At 45.9% G+C, this 18,847-nt stretch overlaps 1 protein-coding gene across 3 annotated transcripts in view; it reads right to left on the reverse strand.

Moving 5' to 3' along the window:
- Nucleotides 1–11,170: 11,170 nt before the first annotated feature.
- Pbx3 (PBX homeobox 3) overlaps nucleotides 11,171–18,847 on the reverse strand; it is a 207,192-nt gene continuing 199,515 nt past the window's right edge. For 2 of the 3 annotated variants that reach the window (XM_048813039.1, XM_015497579.2), the window contains 4 exons: nucleotides 17,687–17,852; nucleotides 16,411–16,523; nucleotides 15,529–15,618; nucleotides 11,171–12,706 (listed from right to left, as the gene is read on the reverse strand). In XM_048813039.1, the coding sequence (XP_048668996.1) occupies nucleotides 12,614–12,706; nucleotides 15,529–15,618; nucleotides 16,411–16,523; nucleotides 17,687–17,852 (462 nt within the window). In that variant the 3' untranslated portion in view covers nucleotides 11,171–12,613. The remainder of the gene's footprint in view (nucleotides 12,707–15,528; nucleotides 15,619–16,410; nucleotides 16,524–17,686; nucleotides 17,853–18,847) is intronic. The other variant, XM_048813040.1, reaches the window with a different exon arrangement.

The following is an 18,847-nucleotide window of genomic DNA, read 5'->3' on the forward strand; positions in this document are numbered from 1 at the left end:
CGTGGCTGAATGCAGGGTGTACATCATATATATTGAGGTGAGAGGGAAATGAGTGACAGCGATGACACAGGGCATGGGACAGAGGAAGTAAGGATGTCTCGTGGGCTCGATCCCTAGCCTCCCACACACACACAAAAGTTGTGACCGTGATGTACTTGCACTGCTCATAATTAATTATGTGCTATTTGAAAGTGGACTTCAGTTAACTATAAATTTATTTTGCATACTCTAAAGCAAACATTTAAAAAGTTTTAAAAGGTATCAATACATTAAGAGAGGAGGGATAATGAATTATAGTAAATGCTCAATTAAAACACAAAAGGCACCAAAAATATGGGAGAAAAAACAGAAATGAAGAACAAGAACAACAAATAGAGAACGGTGACAAATAGGAGCGACGTGAATCCAGCTACTTTAGTCATCAGTGTAAATGTCAGTGGACTAAATACAACCATCTAAAGGTGGTGATGGAAAGAGTGGATCAAAAAGCCAAACCCAACTATGTGTCTTTCCGCTATGAGAAATCATTTTAAATATAAAAACACATATACATCAAAATCAAAGGAATGCAAAAATTGACAAAATATTAGCAAATTGAACCAAACAATGTGTAAAAATAGCTACATACCACATGGGGGGCCTATCCCAGGCATGCAGGGCTGGTAAAACTAAAATCAGTTAATGAGTGTGATCCATTACATCAATAGGCTTATGAAGAAAGCAGACTGTATCAATAGATATGAAAATAAGCATCTGATAGTTCCACCACCCATTCCTGATTAAAAGCTCTCAGTAAACTAGGGACAGAAGGGAATTTCCTTAACTTGGTAGAGAACAGCGACTAAAACCCGTGGCTAATGTCAACCTCAAAGTTGAGAAACTAGAAGGTCTCCCACTAAGATCAGGGACCAATACGGCGTGTCTTCTCTCAACATCCGGCTGGAAGCACTTATAGCTAATGCAATAAGACTGGAAAACAAAAAGGAGTACAGCGTGGGAAGAAATAAATAAAATGCTCTGTGTTGACAGTGACGTGGTCACCTATGGAGAACATCGAAAAAACCCAACCTCCTGGAACTGGTAACAATCACAGGAAGGTTTTCAGACACAAGGTAAATGGGAAGGAGGTCATCATTCTCCTGTCCGCTGGAGGTGAACAAGTCGAATTTGAAATTAAAAGTGCATCGCCCGATGGCGGCCACGGGGTCCAGGGAGGGCCCAAGGGTGATCGTGTGGAGCTACAACTTTGCTTCCCAAGTTTCCCAGAGCTGCTTTCTCTCACCTGAGATGGCTGGATGGGGACTGCGGTGACCACGCCTGTGGTCCCAGGGTGACTGTGAGTGGCTCCGTCTGCATCACATTTTTAAGCCCCTGCAGGAGCTGAAGAAGCCATTTGTCAAGCCCTGGAGGCGTTGAGCCCTGGAGGCGTTGAACCCGGAGTGGGGACCGAGGCTTGAGGTGGCCGGGCTGTGAGGGCCCAACATCTGATCCCGTGGCTCCACATCCAGAAGCAGCGTCCTGTGCACCTCCCAGCGGGGCCCTATGCCAGATCCAGCTTGGAGGCAGCAAAGGAAACGGACGCCCCTCCAAGCCACCAGGACCAGAGAACCACAGCCCAAACTACAGCAGACAGCACTGCCCCGCCTCCCCGGGGTGCAGACACGGGGGACCCGGGGGACCTGGAAGGCCAGAGCCGAAGTCCTTACCTCTCCCGCCACAAGATTGTCCACTGGAGCAAATCCCCATCTGGTGGTTGTTTCAGAGGACTTAACTGACCCCAGGTTCCTGTCACATCACGGTCCACGGACCTTCCCTCCAGGGATCTGTTGGAGAAGAGGGCCCAGAAGAAAGACCAGAAAGGGCTCCTCTGGAGAGTCAACTGCACATTAATAAAGCCCTAGAGCTTCAACTGGGGGAAAAAACCAGAAAGCATTGCCCTTCCCATCAGCACCACCCAAATGAAGTACTTGGGAATAAGTGAACCAAAGTAAGCGCACAACCTGTATCAGGAAATCTACAAACTGTGATGAACTACAAAAGAAAACCTGAGTAAGTGGGAGATGTTCCCTATTCACGGAGAGAATCCCGAATCGCCCATTCTCCCCGACCTGGTCTACGGGTTCAGTGAAATCCCAGTCAAAATCCCGGCAAGCTGATGTGGGGGGCTGTGGACTGACTGCTTCTAAAATGTGTGTGGAGAGGCAAAGGGGCAGAGTGGCCCCTGGAGGTGAAGGAGGCCCAGGAGGACCGACCCCACCCACCGCCCGACTTACCATGAACCACAGGAACTATTGGGAACTATTCTGGTGAATGATGGACAAACGGATCACTGGGGCAGAATAGAGAGCCCAGACGGACACACATCAGTGGGGTCCACAGACCCGAGAAGCAAGAGCAAGGCGACACTGCGGAACAGAGTCTGGAATCACGCACCACGAACAAATGGTAGCAGACACAGACCTTCACCCTTCACAGCAATCGGCGGAGGTGAGGTCACAGGTCTAAGTATAAAACCCAGAACTGTAGAGGATTCCAGAGGCAACACAGAAGGCACAGGCTCTGAAAGAAAGACTCAGAGAGCTGGACTTCCCTAAAACTTAAAACCTCGGCTCTGCGAATGGCAGTATCGAGCGATGAAGAAGCCACAGGCCAGGAGATGATGTTGACAAAAGACAGACCTGATAAAGAACTGTTACCTGAATTATACCAAGAACCCTTAAAATTCAACAAGGAAATGAACAATCCAATTTAAAAATGGGGACAAGACCCGAGCAGACACCCCTCCAAGAGAAGACATATGGGTATCAAAGAAGCTGCTGAAAATACACTGACCATCATATGTCATTGGGGAATTTTAAATAAAATCCAAAGCAGGATGCTACTACATACCAACTGGAATGGCCAAAGTCTGAAACATGGACATCACTAAATACTGGTGAGGCCTGCAGCAACAGAAACCCTTACTCACTGCTGGTTGGAATACAAGACGGGGCAGCCATTTGGCGAGACAGTTTGGTAGTTTCTTACATACTCTGACCACATGATCCAACGACTCCACTTTTTGGTATTGACCCAAATCAACTGAAAACTTCTGACTACACAAAAACTTACATAGATATAATCATAGCAAATCTACTCCTAATTATCAAAACTTGGAAGCAACCAAGATGTCCTTCAGTAGGTGAAGGCATAAACAGTGGTCCACCCAGTCAGTGGAATATTATTCAGCACTAAAAAGAGATGAGTTATCAAGCCATGAAAAGATATGGCGGAAACGATATTACTAAGTAAAACAGCCAATCTTTTTTTTTAATATTTATTTTTTAGTTGTCAGTGGACACAATATCTTTATTTTTATTTTTTATGTGAGGCTGAGGATTGAACCCAGTGCCTCACACATGCTAGGTGAGCACTCTACTTCTGAGCAACACCCCCAGCCCAAAATAGCCCATCCTAAAAGGCTCTATCCTAGCTGGGTACTGTGTCACATGCCTGTAATCCCAGCAACTCGGGAGGCTGAGGCAGGAGGATTGTGAGTTCAAAGCCAGCCTCAGAAGATTAGCAAATTACTTAGCAACTCAATGAGACCCTGTCTCTAAATAGAATATAAAAAAGAACCGGGGATGTGGTTCAGTGATTAAGTGCCTCTGGGTTCAATCCCTGGTACAAAAAAAAAAAAAATCTATATCCTATGTCCTCCAATTACATGAAATTCTCAAAAAAGCAAAACTCTGGAGATAGGAAAGAGATCATGGTTTCCAGGGATGGTGAAGGAGAAATGAATGGAACAGTGAAACTACTCTGTATGATTCTGTAATTGTAGGTACATGTCACTAGACATCTGTCAAAAAAAATTCTGTGGTATTGTGCCATAGAATGCACAATACCTAGAGTAAATGTGGACTTGGGGGAGATAATGATGAGTCCACGTAGGCTTATGGATCATAACATATTGTGATGTGGGATATGGAGAGTGGGGACATTATGTACCTTCTGATCAATTTTGCTCTAAAAACGGATCTAAATAGAAAGCTTATTAAATTTAAAAGGAAACCAGGAGGAGAGGGAGGGAGAGGGGAGCAAGCAGAGAGGGAGGCTGTCTGACTTCATGGCCTGGATTTTTAGAGAGGGCACCTCCTCTCCTGAGAGTCTAAAGGGCCTGCCCCAGATGGAGGAAGTCTAGACCAGGAGGGGCCTGGAGTTTTCTTAGCAACGGACCTGGTAAGAGGATAAAGGAGACCAAGGATATTTTTGTTTTTAATTTTGTTGTTGTTGATAGACCTTGATTTTATTTATTTATATGGGATGCTGAGAATCAAACCCACTGCCTCACACATGCCAGGCTACTGCTGAGCCCCCGCCCCATCTGAAGGATTTTGATGGAGAAAATTATAAGACTTTGTTGATGACATTAAAAAAGATCTAAATTCAATGAAGATAGATATTTTGTCCGTGGATTAAAAGCCTCAATATTTTAAAGATGTCAGTCCTCCTATTTATTCCATGTGATCCTAAAATCTCAGCACATCTTTTAAAAGTGAAACTTTACAAGCTGATTCTAAAATATATACACAACTACCAAAGGCCAAGAACGACCCAAACATTTCTGAAAAAGAAGGTGGGCGAGAGAATTTGCCCTTTCAGCTATTAAGACTAATCAGAGAGCTCTGAGAGTTAAGCCACTGAGATATTGGCCCACCGGTTTACAGTTTAATGCAGTAAAAAGCCCAGGAACAGAATACCACATGTGGACACTTGGTGCATGACAGAGATGACATTGCAGATCCACGGGGGACAGATGAACTTGACAACAAATGGTGTGGGATGGCTATGTCCCTACCTCACACCATACACAAAAACCATAAACCATAAAGGGATCAAAATATGTTGTGTAACTGGGCCCAGAGGCCCATGCCTGTAATTCCAGCTGCTTGGGAGGCTGAGGCAGGAGGATCACAGGTTCGAAGCCAGACTCAGCAACTTGGCAAGAACCTTGTCTCAAAATAAAATAAAAAGGGTGAGGAACGTAGCTTGGTGACAGAGCAGTTGCCTAGCCATGAGGCCCTGGGTTCCATCCCTAACACAACTGGGGAAAGGAAGTGTTAGAATGAAGTACTGCACTATATGGTTCATTGAAGTATCCTACCAACCAGGACTGGGGACGCAGCTCAGGGGTACAGCAACTGTCTAGCATGTGTGAGGCCCTGGGTTCAGTCCCCAGCACCATACACACTCAGACTCTCTCTCTCTCTCTCTCTCTCTCTTTCTCTCTCTCTCTCTCTCTCTCTCTCTCTCTCTCTCTCTCTCTCTCTCTCCCTCCCTCCCNCTCTCTCTCTCTCTCTCTCTCTCTCTCTCTCTCTCTCTCTCTCTCTCTCTCTCTCTCTCTCTCTCTCTGTCTCCTACAAATCAATAAGAAAAAAGGATGAATAGCTCCTATGAGCTCTTCACAGAACAAAATGCAAATAATAAATGCAGGCGAAGATGCTCGATCTCATTAGCAATGATGGAGATTCAGGTGAAACCCACGCGGCTCTCTCATTCTGGGGAAAAGATGGAAGGTACCAATGTCCACCAGAATGTGGAGGTGTAAACTGGCACCACCACGCTCCGCTCCGACTCCCGCGATGTTTCCCAGGGCTCCTGCTCTCCTGAGCCTCCCCTCCTGCAGGCCGCTGGGGGTTTGTCCCCAAGGCCCCTTTCTGAGCACCCTCTGCGGGTGGGGAAGGTGTCAGGCGCCCCACCCCCACACCTCTCCACACACCGCAGCCCCCTCCCGCTGCCCCCTCCATGGGAACTGGCCCCAGAGCCCTCAGGGCCTGACCCCTGGGGACGGCCCCCTCTTCACAGTGTCTCAGTGGCAGTGAAGTGTCGGCCTGAGTGTTGGAGGGGCAGGCAGGCCAGAGCACACTCCTGCAGCGACCCTGCGACCTTGCCAAGTCTCTCCTCTCAGGCCTCTGCTTCCTCCTCTGTCCAATGGGGTGGCAGTGGCACGGCTCCAAGGAGAGGGTCGTGGGAGGCCATGAGCCAGGCTCGGGCGGCTGGGCAGGAGAGAGGTGTGGGCCGAGCTGATGCTCCTCCCTGTCCTGGGGCCATTCCCCTCCTGCCCTGCCTGGATCTCCATTGCCACCGTGGTCCCCAACCAGGCTGTGCCTCTCTCCTGGCCTGTGAAGACACCTCCCACCCCTGCTCCCAGGGAACCAGCACATCAACACCTCTCTCCCGGGGGCAGGGGGCACACTGGGGGATCAACAGCCCCAAGTCCTGGTGGGGAGAGCCTCAGAGCTGTCCTGGCGGAGATGGGCAAGCAGGTCACCCTGTGGCCATCGCATCCACAGTGACCTGTGTGCTGTCGGGCATGTAGTAGAAGCTCAATAAATAATGCTGGAACATTGACCAAACAATCAATTTGCACTTTACTGCGCACACTCAAGCATCCAGGGTGATGTGTGTGTGCTTCTGTGGACACGGCACACGTACGTGTGATGTGGACATGAACACTCAACCCACCTGCACGCTCAGGCAGCCCCAGTGTGCCGGCCGCTGCAGCCAGCATCCTCACGCACGTAAACGCTGCCTCCCGCACAAAGCTCATTTATTTTGATTTATGAATATTACAAAAATAAACCTGAGCGTCTTCTCGGGGATTCTGTGATCCTGACACCAGTCCCCACGATATTGCTTTTCTCCCCTAGTTACCTGAAATTAGCAGAGTAATTCGGAATCTGCATCTTTATTTAAAAGAAAAAACTGTAGATGCAGAATTATAAAAATTTAATATGCTCCCAGGAAAATGAAAAATGAGAGGTTGTGATCTCGTCTAACACTTTCAAATGTGTTTATTAATTCATGTTTTAAATCATAAGTTTCATTCGGTGAGAGCCATGCACAGCAATAAGCCCATTTTAAAATATTAATGAATAAACAATATTTCTCTATTGAAATATAACATGCTTCTTTGAACAATGGACCACCAGTAATAAATCAAAACCAGGAGAAAATTGCATTTCACATTTAATACAAGTTGAACTCTGCCTTTTTATAAATGATATCTTTTTTGTTTAATTGGCGTCAGTTCAGATCTAGCAGATTGCTAATAAAATTCTGGATTTCCATATTTAATGATGCGTACACTTTCTCTGAAATTTTACCAGGAAAAAAGAATCAGTCTTTTATTATCTCCTGAGATGAAGGAGAGAGGTGAGGCCTCGGCTAAGGTCCAGCCTGAGCGCTAGGGACAGCAGGCCAGAGCAGGTGGGTGGAAGATGTTGACTCACCCCAGGATCTTCACTCGGCAGGGGACACCCCAGCAACCCTGCTGCTGACCAGACGTCATCATTCCAGTGGTGGGGGAGCCTGGGCCTCCCCTTCTGGTCTGGCCACCATGTAGCAACAAGGAGAGAACCTACCCCAACCCAGAGATTAGGTGCTGGGCTCTTAATCCTTACATCCCTGTGATGCAGATAAGAACTAAGTCCCCATTTCACAGACAGGGACACTGGGGCTGCAGAAAAAGGAGGTGCCATGCCCAAGGTGACACACACTGGAGAGTGGCAGAACTCAGGCCAACTCTGGTGCCCTCGCCCTTCGCACCACATCATACTGCTAAGAAGAGAGACACATCAAACCAGGGACCAGGAGGAGGTAACATGGCGTTGAGGCTGGGATTCGAGGACAGATCCCCACCCAGGGCAAATTGTGGACTAGCAGGTGACAAGAGCAGCCAGCCTCAGCCCTGCTGTATGCTGTATGCTGTACCCGCTGGCCCGATTCTGCTCTGCTAGGAGGCTAAGAGCTGGGGCACACGGAGGCCACGTGCTTTGCCCGAGGACAGCAGGGGTTATACTCCCTTGGGCTGGTCCCAGCCTCAGCGGGGACTAGTTGCAGGCCTTAGTGGGACCCTGCAGCCCTCCTGACGTGCATCTGGGATCCTGGGCTTCTGGGAAGAGGAGCCCACAGCTCTGAGAGGGTGCTGGGGGCTCACACCCGCCCCCTTCTCTGCTTAGTTCCCCTTTGGGCTCAGTGGTCTGGGCAGACCCAGTGAGCCCACAGAACCAGCGTGACAAGACACTGTTACAAGACACAGAGGGTTATCGGTGTGTGCTTGGGTTCTGTGTGTGTTGGCCAAGGGACTTTGGCTTCCCACCTGGAGTGTGAGGATGAGTGTGAAGGACCTTCTGCAGGAGGCTGCATGTGGATTGAGGACTCTGGAAGCAGGTAGAGGGCGAGCATCCGGCCTCTGCTCTGGGTTCCTACCTCCCTAAGCCCCCTCCTCGCCCTCCTCCCTACTCACTTTCCTGTTTCTCCTCTGGCAGAGAGGCACGGAAGAGGACAGCGAGGAAATAGGCTCTTAGGCGAGGTCTGGTGGGAGGCAGAGCCTGGGTTCAGACCCACACCTGCTGGGCTCTGGGCTCTGTCAGCCTGCTCAAGTTCAAGGTGGGTTGTTGGGCAGTAGGGCTGGGGGCAGGGGCCAGAGCAACGCTGGGCTTGGGCCTTGGAAAGACACTTTTGAGAGCACCAGGTATGCACCCAGGAACTCGACCTGTGATAAAGTATGCATAGAGAACATGCCCAGCCTGTGCTCCACACTGTCACTGCCACCGCTACCCTCCCTAGGGGGTGCTGTCTGCCTCTACTAGTCACCTTGCCAGGCCCAGTCCAGACAGCTTGAGGACACTGGCTCATCCTGTAGTCCCAACCTCTTTCCATACAGAGAGCACCACGCGGCTGGTGACACATATCACACACCCCTCACAGCACCTCAGGACACTGGGGCATGGGACAGAAGAGCTGCAACCTCTGTAGAGGGTTGGGGGACATTCCCTAGTCACCTTGCTCCAGAAGGGACCTTGCACATGAGCCTCTCTATCCTGCCACAAGTGGCTGCTGGGGGTGTCATGCAGGACCATCACAGACCCTAGGTCCAGGCAAGATCTTGCACAGGTGACGTCATTGCTTTGGGATTCCAATTTCCCATCTGAAAATGGGATTATAACAGCCCCCAGGGATCCCCAGCAGAGGAGCTTAGGTGTGGGAGGCACTGGAGAGGTACAGAGGTGCTCAGGAAGCTGTGGCTCAGTCCAGTGAGGGCCCTTGGGGCACCAACAATGCACATTTTACAAAGCACCCCAACACAATCTGGGAGATGAATCTCAACGTCGCCCACCACACAAGGGCTTCTCTAGGACATCACTCCTCCCATCCTGCTTCTGGCAAAGGCACATAGTTCGCTTTGGGCAAGATCCCCTGGTCAGAGGTACTGGGGGGTCTCCTTGCCCTTGGACACCTGCACGTGGAAGACTGATACTCTGTCAGGTGCTTGGGCTCCAGACACCTGTGAACATGCACGTATTCTTACATAAGCACATGTTTTCTTGTGCATCAAACACTGTACGTGCACACAGGCCTCTTAGCCTGTGAATGGGTGGTTCACCTGGCTTCCTGCTATTACTTCCTTTGACCTTGTGAGTGGGCTTTGGGACCTTCATTTGTCCAGTCTTGGGGATCAGAAGTCTACGCACCCAAGACCTAAAGCATTTGCTTTCCGAACTAGGATTAGGGGTCTGACCCCTGTAGGGGTGGGACCTGCTTTCACTCATCTCTGGGTCTATCCCTAAACCACGGCATGACCCAGAAAGGCACCTGAAGAAAACCTATCCAAAATCAACAACTCACTTCATGCGACTTGGAGTGAGACAAGAATCTCAGGACTCCTGGGCACTCAACATACTTGGAGAGCTTCCGAGACCCTGATGGACCCCAGAGGCTGGGCTGGAGGGCATGTGTGCTATCCCAGTTTCCCTATGAAGTGACAGTGCTTCTACCCTTTAAGAGGCGGTGAAGAGCAAAGAGGAAAATGTGCAAGTCTCCTAAACAAGCAGAGAGGGGCTCTTTAGGGTTCCCAAGAAGAGCCCCTGACCCACATATTTCCCTCCGGTGCTGCGAGTCACCATGGTGGATCTCCAGTAAGAACTGGCATGTGCTTCTTCCAAGAAACTGGCCCAAGAGAAAAATCCAAGATGGTTCTCATGAGGTATCTTGTTTGGGAACACCAAAGAAGATGAATTTGTGTGTGCACGCGCATTACGTTTTCTCAGGATATGTCTTGCAAAACCACACAGCACAGATTGTTTTCTGCACAAAGATAAGAAAGGCTGACCCACAAGCTAATTGAATCATGCAAATAATTATTCAGCCACAGGAGAGATTCCAACAGGCAGGCAGAATATCCACGTGAGGGAGGACAGCTTTGGAGGGCAATCTATTTTATAAAGTTTACCCTCACAGTATAACGGCCTCAAGATTAATGGGAATGATGGCCCTAGACCTTGTTTTGCCTGGCTGTAGCAACTGAAATAGTAAAGCAGTTGTATTTATCATAGACAATTTGCTGCAACTGATTAACATTAATCTGATTTCCTGTGAGTCAATTTCCTTGAGATATAGTAAACAGGCCAATTACCTGCTATGAACCTCTTTTATTATTATAAAGATTTAGATATTAGCGACAGGCATGTATGTAAATATATGGACTTTCTTACAATTTGTATAAAACAAAAACAACGTTTAATCTAGTTCAAGGATTTTTAGTTCGTCTTACAGATTACAAATTTAGAATTTAAAAAAGTTGCAGGAGTTTTGTTTTCCAATGGCATTCGAGGCCCACCCTTTTTGGATAAACTTTCACTCATCTTTAAAAACTGCAGTTAAAGAAGTCAGGGAGGCGAAGTGAACGTGACAAGGTTCTGGTTATTAAAATACAATTTCAAAAAACAAACAATTTTCCACCTGACAAGTTCCAGAGGCATTGCTAGGTCATGAGAACGTGAATGCCAAGGACTGGAGACGGAGTCAGACACGCCCTCCTCCCTGGTGTGTGGCCTCCTGACATTCCCTAGTTCTCTTAGCATCGTTTGCTGATCTGTGAAGATGAGAATGTTTTTCTTGCGGTGCTATGAGCTCAAAAGGATGGAGTGAGGACTTGGGGTGATGGCAGTGGGGTGCACAGGGCCTCCCAGGGAGCTGCTCAGTCAACAGCTGTCCCCTTGCTCAGCCTCACCAAAGCCTCCCAGTGGCCATGTGCTCCCTGGCCCAGGTCTGCCTCCTCTTGAGGCTTCCCCACTGCCTGTGCTGGCTGCCTGGCTAAGCAGTAAGAAATAGCATCGAAATTTCATTAATCATGAAAGCAAAAAGTTTATTCATGTTTGAAACTACATGTAACTACCACGAGGAAGACTTTTTCAATCCAGGGTGTAATCCAGTTAGAAAGGAACACGAAACATTTTTAATACATTAGAATCACTGCCACAAATTATTTTCATGACTCAATCAGGTTCAGAATCGCATACAATACAAAAAGAGAAAGGAGGGGGTCCCCATCACACAGGGTGAAATATACAGTACTGAATACTGAAATCTGAATGCATCACAATTAGTCGCCGCTTTTTTTTTTTTTTTTTTTTTTGCATGGGTTAGTAACAAGATGAGGAACATTCAAAATGTTTCGCAGTATTTACAACAGTTTTACTGATCCTGTGTTAAATTAAGACCCAATGTTTCCACTCTCATTTTTTTAAAAGTTGCAAATGCAACCCTGATTTTTCTTTTAAAAGATTACAATGTACATTACATATTTATGAAGGGAAACAAAGAGTTAATTACAAGATGCAAAAAGAAAGAGACAAAACTACAGGTGAGTATTGTTCAGAGGTAGTAAGTGAGCACTCTAAGCTACAGAACATGTTGAAATTCTATTGGTTCTTATGAGTTCGCATGAGGTAATAAAGCTGTGTTTTGATTGGTGAGATGTATAAATACTCTTTTGCTACACTATATACAACACTCCAGAGAGCAGGGCCTTCTGCGGATGCCCAGAGGACAAAGCAAACCTTGACAAGTCTGTGCAGCACCCAGTGCACACTGTAAAACCCCAGACAGGTCTCGTTTTCACCTCCATCAGCAGCAAGTAATCTTCATCTCTCAGAACAATCTGGATCCATAATCTCATTACCAAGCAGACTCTGGGTACTGGTGCTTTCAGAGAGAAAAGAGGCTACCAGTCTCTGATCTAATTATAACGTAAGAGATCACAACCCAAATGTGACGAGGAAGGTTCTTAAACACAACCATCATTAACAGAGATAGCCAAACAGCTCTTTTATTCCAACCCCATTAGTGACATGAAAGAAAGACAATCAAAGTCTGCGCTGGAAATATGTAAGGAGTTCAATTTAGGTGAGGTGAATCTTTGCATCTGCTCTAACGATTGAGGTTTAGCATATATTGTACTTTTTACCCTTAAGGCCAAGTAATTGGCAACTGTGAAACCATTAATGTAAAATATTGATAATAAATTATGATAAAATAGCTACAGGACTGTCAACAATGTTAAATCTTGGCCTAATTGGATAAAGTGCTTTTTTTAACATTGTGTGTTTTAAGTATAAATACAAATGATTATGATTCCTTAAAAAACAGATTTACCAAGTTCTCTAATAAGACAAGGTTTTATAGTAAAGCTGTAGATGGTAGGCTACAAGAACGCATTCCTTTTCCTCCTGTTGCTCTGAACACACTTCTCAAGGCATGGTAGCTCAGGGGAAGGTGTGGCCAGAGATTAGTTAGAGGTATCTGAGTGCACACTTCCCGGGCCTTCTGTAGGAGAAGTCACTGAAGATGGAGTTGTTGCGTCCTGCCAGCCTCCATTAGCCTGCAAGGAGAAAGAGTTCAGCGAGGGCATGTCTACATATTAATTCTACTCCCCAATTTAAAACACCCAGATGACAACATGAGAGCAGAGATGCATTAGCAAAATGTATTTTCTAAATCCACTTTGGCAGGAGTTGGAAGCATGTGTTAAAGTGGGATTAAATGCATGTAAAACAAATCCATCCCATCAAGTAAAGACTTGGCACTAAATCAGCATGTAGAAGAAGGGCCTTAGCCAGTACCAAGCTGGCACCAAACTCAGCCTTTGATCTGCTGCTGGTCAAACTAAAGTGACTTGAAAAAAAATCTTTTTTTTTTTAATACATTTTTTTTAGTTGTAGATGAACACAATTCCTTTATTTTACTTTGATGTGGTGCTAAGGATCAAACCCAGTGCCTTATCATATGGGAGGCGAGCACTCTACCACTGAGCCATAACCCTAGCCCAAGAAATCTTTTAAGAAGGGGCAGTGGAGACGCTCCATGAAATGCCTCAGCAAAACTTTGAGCCAGCTTCAGCCTGGCTTCAACATGGTCTCCTCACCCCAGGCAGGCCTGACGGCCAACCACCACAATCCTTGGAAAATGAAGGCCAGAATTTCCCTCCAAATAGGAACTTCCAGAATGAAAATGCATGAACTGCAGAGGAGCACACACTACTCAAATCTGGATTCCAATTATCTATAACTGGAGCTCCTCATTGAGATGTTGCTACCACTCTGCACATGCTGCTGGCCTTCCTGCCTCCGACCTGCAGCAGTAGTAACATTACTCAGAAACAAATTTGCCTTATGTCTTGGCCTATAGAGGCAATTGCTGAAATCAGTGTCTGATCAAATTTTTGCTGTGGCAGACAGCTTGTCGCTACATATTTTTATGGCAGTCAAGAAGAGGGAGGTGCTGGGCTTGTGAGTTGGGGAATACTGAGTGGAAGTGACGGAGCAGGCCTTTCTGGAGGGAAGGCGAGGGTGAGCTGGCTGACACCCAGAGCCTGCGGCTCCAACCAGCCTCTGTCTCCATGTCACCCAGACCCAGCCTCCTACACCCATACCAGTGTGGGACACGAGGTCCCCCCCAACTCCTCCTATGCATCTATCTGCAACCTCTGCAAGTCCATCCAAATGTCTTCTTTTCGCCCTGTGCCACCAGGCTGCTGAGAACTCTGTCTGGACTCCCCGCCCAGCCTAGACACAGCTTTGGAGGAGTTTCTTCCTGTGACCACTGTGCTTTATGCATATAAAGCACCTTCCCTCCCACCAGCACCAAGGAAAAGAGTGTGGGTCAAACAACCCCACAGAGATGAAAGAGCCAGAAGAAAAAGGATTTTCAAGACTTGAGGCATATCAAATTCAGGTTAGAAAAAGGAAAATATGATTTAAAAAATACTATGGTGCTTTTTGAAGGCCTCAGTCAAGTGGGGTGGTGACATGCCTGTGTGTTCAGGGGACTCTTAAGCAATCCTCTTCTCTATCTAGGTAAGCTGTTTCCCCCTCAGGTATGAAAATCTCCTTAGGAGAAGAAAAACTCTTACACAGATACAAGTCTAAAGATATTCCATCTGAAGTAAACATCATTCCTCTTTTATCCAAATTTATAAACAACAAATGTACAATATTTTCACCCAGCGTGGCAGCTGGAGGAGTGGTTGTCAGCAAGCATTCTTTTTTTTTCAAAATAAATTAATCCTTACGCTGGTGGTTTGAGATTATGCACTGTATTATACAACAGCGCCTTATCAAGCCTCATCAGTGAAGATGGAATTCATGTCTGTAAAATGCTGCAGGCAATCACAGTTTCATATTTTATCATGTTGATAAGGATATCGCACATTCTCTGAAGCATTTCAAAACACTTAAATGAAAAAGAAGAAATGCAACTAAAAGGCTTTTTATATGGTTTGTTGTGGGTTATTATGAGTTATTTATAAACCCAAAAAGAAAGATTTGACATTTCAAATGTAAAAGATTTGAGTATTTAATGGTCCTTTTTTCCCTTTACAATTGAACATCCTCAATCACTTTTTAAATCATTAATATTTACTCTCATAGAAAACCAGGGCCCTAAGAAAGGAGACTTTTGTTCATTTTCTCTACTCTACTCCCAAGAGCTCCAGAGGCTGTCCATTTCCTCCCTCAGTCTGGAACTCTGGGCTCTGTCCAGCACTCCCTCCAAGCTCCACCCTGGCAACCCCATCCCTGCCCCTCTTTCTGAAGCTGTTTTTTTTTTTGCCATTTTCTAACTATGTTAGGGTACAAGGAAAAGAAAAGTTTAGTGAACCGACTAAAATTATTTAATAATTATTAAAATTACTTAAGTTAAAATTATTTCCTCCATAATTAAAACTGAGAGGCCATCAGAATTGCCAAATACGTTTTCCATCCCATATTGAAAATACAGAGGTTGCTTTTAAGGACAGAATTCTTTGTTTAGCTTGGCTGTTGATCTGTGTGGGGTCCTCCAAGGTTATCACCTTCACCTGTGCTGTGCTTGGGAATTTTTCCTGCTGTTTGATTCTAAGATAAATGACCTGTTTTCCACCATCTCTCTGGAACACAGCACAGCCACTAGGAAATGGCATCTTAATGGGCTGATGCTTAAGTCCCTGTTGATGACTGGACACTGGCATTTCTGGGTATCTGTGAGGGCTTCTACAGGCACTGTGGTAGCATCAAGCACTGAAGTTCATAAAACAAAAGTGCAGCAAAGACACTGCCGTCCCTACTTTTCTACAAGATGAGAAGCCAAGTCAAATGGCTATTAATTTATTTATTAGTCACTGTTTACCTGACACCGCTCCCACAGCCAGCTCCCAAGAGTACTCACATTTAAATTATGCGGACTGTACAGTGAATTTCCTCCAAGGCCATCACTGTAGCCTCCCGTCTGATTGATAACATGACGGAGGGTATCCACCTAGAAGTGAGACGAAACAAAATTCATCATCCCAAATCTATTAAAACATCATCACTTACAAAAGGAAACAATTTGAATTATGTGTGCCACGAGGGTTTAGCATCTTCAATGAAAGACAAATTTATCAATCAAATGTGACTGGCAGAATTTCAACAATTCTTTGCATATTTAAACTCACACATCTTTGTTTTTCATGCCAGCCAAACAATAACATCTTCATGGCAATGCAAACTTTCCACCTACAGCAACCGAATGCATGTGGCGGTGGGTAAAAACCTACTTATAAATACCTGTTCTGGATTTCTCACTCTCAGTTTCTGTTTCTACACACACACACACACACACACACACGCATAAAAACATGAATAGTTGTTCTCAATTAAGAGGACAAGAAAAGAGCTGAACCTGGGATATATTTTAAGAACTCAGGTTTTTACATTCTGACTTGCAAAAATACAGGAATGAAAGGGAGTAGTGCGTTCTCACACCACATACACGCTGGCACACGAAATTTTTCTGTTCTATTTTGTGACATAAGTAAGATACAGCCCCCCACCCCTCTCCATGAGCTCAAGCCAGAGCCGAATGCATTCACAAAGTGTATTAGGTTCTAATTGTCAAAAGCCACTGTTCACCTGACTTCTCATTAAATTAAATGTGGGGCGGACAGGTCACGCTGGAAGCCCTCAGCACGGGTTCTGCGTAGATGTGCAGACCACTTCCATGGGGTCAGGAGTTTTGAGCCCAAACCCTACCCTGCTAGAAAGGCCCCAGCTAGGGCATTTCTCCTACCTGTGACTGCACATTGGCTCCGACTTGGGACCCTTGGTAAGAATCCCCATTCAGACTCTGCATGTTCATGAACATGTCCCCAGAATTTGGGAGGTTAAAAGAACCAGAAGAACCTGGAAAGGAAAGAGTTAAGTAGCTGAATAACGGAGAGCTACACATATAATCCTCAAAGACCTAGAGGCAGGGAGAGGAGAAGAGACACAGAAGGGAAGGTCGCAGGACACAAGGCATGTTCAGATCTGAGAGGGTGGAAAGTCACTCCCAAGAGATAGGTCTGTAGCCTACTCTACACCCAGAAAAGTCCTACTGATGGGGAAGCCCTAATTTAAAAACCAAAGAGATAAACAGAAGGAAAGAGAAAACACCCAGTAGCTGGCCCGGCACTTTGACCTCATTTCCCCGTTATTTCTAAGACTGAGTCATTAAGAGCTTTTCAACATCACTGATGGTCATGGTGGATCATGACACGTATTTCCGATCTTCTTTCTTAGTCCTAATTCTACTTTCCCTGTTACCTTTCATGTCCCATTAAAATACAGGGAGGGAAGAACAAAACAAAGTCTCACTTTCTCAACTTTTAAATATTCATGCTTAAAGAAGAAAAGTCCCTTGAACTGCTCCTCAAGTCCATCTTTTTGGACTTGCTGTGCACCTGTCATTCAAGTTTCCTGTAATTTCAAGTATTTCCAACTCCATCACAAATGGCATATAAAATTTTGCCGAGATGTATTGGATGAGGGTCAGGAGTAATGTGTCCATGCACTGAGTTTTGTCCCTCTCACATATGACCACTGCTCAGCCCACCAAACCAGCCTCACAGGGGCTGGAGAAATCCAGACTCTGCAGCTGTGGCACATTGGGAGCCGCCTGCACCCCATCCCAGAACTCCAGCTTCATCATGAATACCGACCAATTTGGTTCCCACTTGTGTATTTCATTCGTGAACAGACCACTACTGACCTTACGGGATACCTGGAACAACACAGCCAAGACAATCATTAGTGAGAACATTTTCCCTAATTGCTAAATTAAAGGCCACTACTAAGTGTGGAAGTTCCAGAATCTACCAGTAGTGAGTGGCATTCACTGTGAATGGTGGGTTTACAGGTGTGGGCCATCCACCACTCATCTGTCCCAAGAACAAGCCTGCACGTGAACATAAACCTTCCTTTATAAACCACTGTATCATTATCATGGTTCTTTTCATGGTCTGTGGGATAGAACGCTGTGGCATGAGGCTGCCTGGCCAAGCAGGGAGTGAGCGCCCAGTACGCACCAGAATTTGGCGTGGTGGGTGAATTGGTCTGGTTGTTCTGCACAGCTGCGGCCACTGCGTGTGCGGCTGTCACAGCTGTCTTTGCAGCATACAGGTTGGCTTCTTCCTGAAACTTGCCAATATTCTTCTTGTACCTGATTCGCTTGTTGCCAAACCAGTTGGATACCTACAAATTGTAGGAACACGGAATTGAAAGGGTAGAAAAGTCAAAAAAGAAGAAAGTCAAAATTTCCAGTCACAAACATTGCATACTAAAGGGACATTTTGGGAGACACTCAGCACCTGTGACCTCACATCCTATGGGTGATTCATAAAGGTTTCAGGGGTTGCATTCTCTTTTGGCAAATTTCTTCATACTGTTTTGGAATAATGCTTCTTCTTGGAGTTGGCTCCCAGTTGGCTGAAAGCATGCTCATAAAAAATATCCAATTGATATAGACACCAATTTGTATGTAAGTAATCAGGCCCCCTAAAAACAGCTGAAAAGCTAAAGGAAACATTTATATTAGGTAAATAACAAGCAATACTCGAAAAAGAATAACTTCTTTTGGGGGGTTGGTCACGGTGTTGGCAGCTGTATTATAGAATTGTGTTTGGTCTGCTGCAAAGAGTAATACCAATTAATAATGGATGAGAAATCCCTTTGTCTCCTGCCTTAGAAGACACTGCACAGCTGCCAAGATGGCTGCTCAAGCTCTGCCAGGGAACATGAGAGGAGGCCACAACTTGAAAACTCAAGAATTCCAATAAGGTCACAATGAAATGCAGAGGGGCAGCTCTGATTTCATCAGGTGGAACATACACACACACCACACACACACACACACACACACACACACACACACACACACTACTTATGATGTCAGCCAGTGCAAATGGAAGAAATTTCTAAAGATCTTGGCATCAGACAGATTTCATCACATTTTATGGACAGCAGGACTTGAGCCCCAGACGCACCACTCAGGGTTACATTATGAGTTCAGGCATATGTCATTGAGCCATATAAAGCAGCAGCTAAAAGCTACATAGCGATTTATAAAAAGGTATGCTCACTTGCTGTGTAAAAGGATCTTACCTCTCTTTTGGTAAAGTAACAGTTTAGAAATACTTTTCAATGATTTTTTCCCAAGAGTCTGTCAAAGGAACACATTGCTGTGGTAT

The sequence above is a fragment of the Marmota marmota genome, unplaced genomic scaffold (assembly GCF_001458135.2).
Source record: "Marmota marmota marmota unplaced genomic scaffold, marMar, whole genome shotgun sequence".
NCBI classification, from domain to species: Eukaryota; Metazoa; Chordata; class Mammalia; order Rodentia; family Sciuridae; genus Marmota; species Marmota marmota.